General features: G+C 55.3%; 1 protein-coding gene across 1 annotated transcript; it reads right to left on the reverse strand.

Moving 5' to 3' along the window:
• Positions 1 to 283: 283 nt before the first annotated feature.
• Positions 284 to 2,454, reverse strand: CHST2 (carbohydrate (N-acetylglucosamine-6-O) sulfotransferase 2; the record flags this gene model as incomplete). The annotated part of the gene is made up of 1 exon (XM_006752800.2): positions 284 to 2,454. A coding segment is annotated over one exon (1,563 nt), but the record flags the coding sequence as incomplete, so codon positions are not given.

Genomic DNA, 2,454 nt, shown 5'->3' on the forward strand with positions numbered 1-2,454 from the left:
TCTCTGCTTCAGGATTCCCCAGTCTTAACTCATTAATTAACATCGAATGCTTTATTCTTTCTGCGCTCCTGACTTGGTTTTGAATTTGATGATGTTTCCCCATTCCTTGGCACCTGACAGACTACAATTTACATGTAAGAAAACAACTCCCAGGGAGCAAGAAGCTGCTCCCACCCATCTTAACTGTTCTCTAGGAAACAGACTGGAAATGGGAGTTCAGGAATGGGAAGCAGATTTTGTTTGAAGCTACAGATCAACACAGGTAAATCCAAAGTAATGGAGGCAAGTATAAAAATTAGTATTATTTATTATCTTCTTTATTAATACTCACATATAACCTTTGCTTTTACAGAGAAGTCTACTTTAAATGAATGCCTCCTTGGTTTATTATTCCCAATGGGGCTTTCTGCTCCTGGGCCACTTCCCCTTTTTTTATTCCCTCACCCCACATCCAAATTACGCTACTACATGTTCACAGATACCACAAAAACTTTGTAAACAAGATTTGGGTTACTGGATCTTGATTTAATCAGTATCCCACTTCAAAATGCAGGGCAGGTAGGAGAGAGGGTAAGACCTCGGGGAACGGGAAAGAGAGAAAAGGCAGGGAGAGGACAGGAAGGCAGCTGGTCAGAACTTTCAAGTCTCGCCTTTTCTGAGATATGTATGTATTGTGATTGTTCTTGAAATGCAAGACTGGGAACACTGACAGCAAATGTCTGTGTGGTTATTTATATAATACATCTATAATAGAATATGTGGGCTTCCTCAGCTTGGGTCTGGACTGTTTCTGTTTAAACACACCACAGTCCCCTGTGGGTGGATTGTCTCCCACCTCAACAGACTTCCTTTGGGTGCCTCCCACCTCCAGTCAGGCCTCCCAAGAAACCCTCAGAGCCGGGGCTTTTGGAGCAGGGTTTTGCTGAGGTCTTTGACTTCCTCCGGGCTATTCACCCTCTGATAGCCCAGCACAGCCATGGGCTGATAGCAAAATTCCTCCACTTGTTTGATCTGCTGAAAGGTGAGGGCAGTCCGCCATGCGTTGGCTGCCTGTGTGGCATTACGGGCAGATACCACAAAAGGCTTGGAGGAGGAACCCGAACCACTGGTCATGTTCAAGGCAAATTGCTCCATTTCAGGGCTCACCAGCAGTCCCACAAAGTCGTACACCCTCCGTAGGGTCTTGACGGGGTCTCCCACCAGGTCCTCGTACCGCACCGCTAGGTAGTGGCCTTGTAGCCAGTCAGGGGGCTGCAGGGCTGTCTGCAGTGTCTTGGCCATGCTGTTGCAGATGACCTCCATAGCCCCAAGTGCATGGTAGTCTGCTGGGCCACCCACACCCTCCTTCTTGGCACCCAGCTTGTGGCCAGCAGCCTCCAGGAATGGCATGCGATGGGCTCTCGGGTCCCGGCTGCGTACCACCTGCAGGCTCTCACGGATGAGACCGTGGCGCGAGCGGATGCGTGAGCTGGCCACAGCACGAGGATCACGCACCAGGTGGATGACCTTGAGGTCCAAGGCCGGGTCGCGAAGTAGTGGCGCCAACACGGCCACATCGAAGACACGCACGCCCTTGATGACCAGCGTGTGGTACTTGCGGCACTCTTCTTCGAAGAGTGCCAAGCGTTGGGGTGGACACTTCTTGCACACACGATCGTCCACCAGCCCCACGACCTCTTTGCGATAGGCAGGGCAAAGCGGCGAAGAGCACACGACCTTATTGGTGGCAGCGCCAAAAATGCCCAGTGTGGTGAGGTTGCGCCCCCCGCTGCCAGCAGGGCTGTACAGCTGAAAGACTGAGAGGTCACAGCGATAGAGAGCGCTCAGCATGTCCCGCGCTGCCCCTTGCAGAGACACGGCGTCCCCCGGGTACAGTTTTTGCCACACGTGCCACACTGGCTCGTATAGGAAGAATACCTCGGGATTCTGGTTAAAGAGCTCCCCGAAGAAGGACGAGCCTGAGCGCCATGTGGTGAACACGTACACCAACTGCCGTTTAATATCACCGCCCCTGGAGCTGCGAGTGCTATTGCCGGAAGGGACCACGGCCCCCGCCTCCGCTGCCTGTGCAGCCCCTAGGACAGGGGCAGCGGGGGAGCGGTACGGGGTGCGGGGGTCCAAGCGGGTGTGTGCGCCATGCGACACAGCTGGAGGAGGCCTCGGGCGCCCCCAGCCGTCCCCAGCCACCCCTGCCGCAGCACCTAGCGGCCCGTCGGGACTGCACTGCTGTAGCGGCTCCTTGTGCCACTTGTAGTCCAGGAGGTTAAGCATGGTGAGCACAAGCAGCAGCGCATAGCCTGCGCACAGCACTAGCGCCTTCCTACGGAACACCTTCATTCCGAGGGGCGACGCAGGCCAGTGGCGGCCCGGGCGCCGGGACCTCGGTGGGAGCAAGGCGCGTGCTGCTGCAGGCGCGGCCGGGAGCAATCGGGGAGGCAGGCCGGGGGACACGGC

Source organism: Myotis davidii, unplaced genomic scaffold (genome assembly GCF_000327345.1).
Source record: "Myotis davidii unplaced genomic scaffold, ASM32734v1 scaffold1051, whole genome shotgun sequence".
Classification (NCBI taxonomy): Eukaryota; Metazoa; Chordata; class Mammalia; order Chiroptera; family Vespertilionidae; genus Myotis; species Myotis davidii.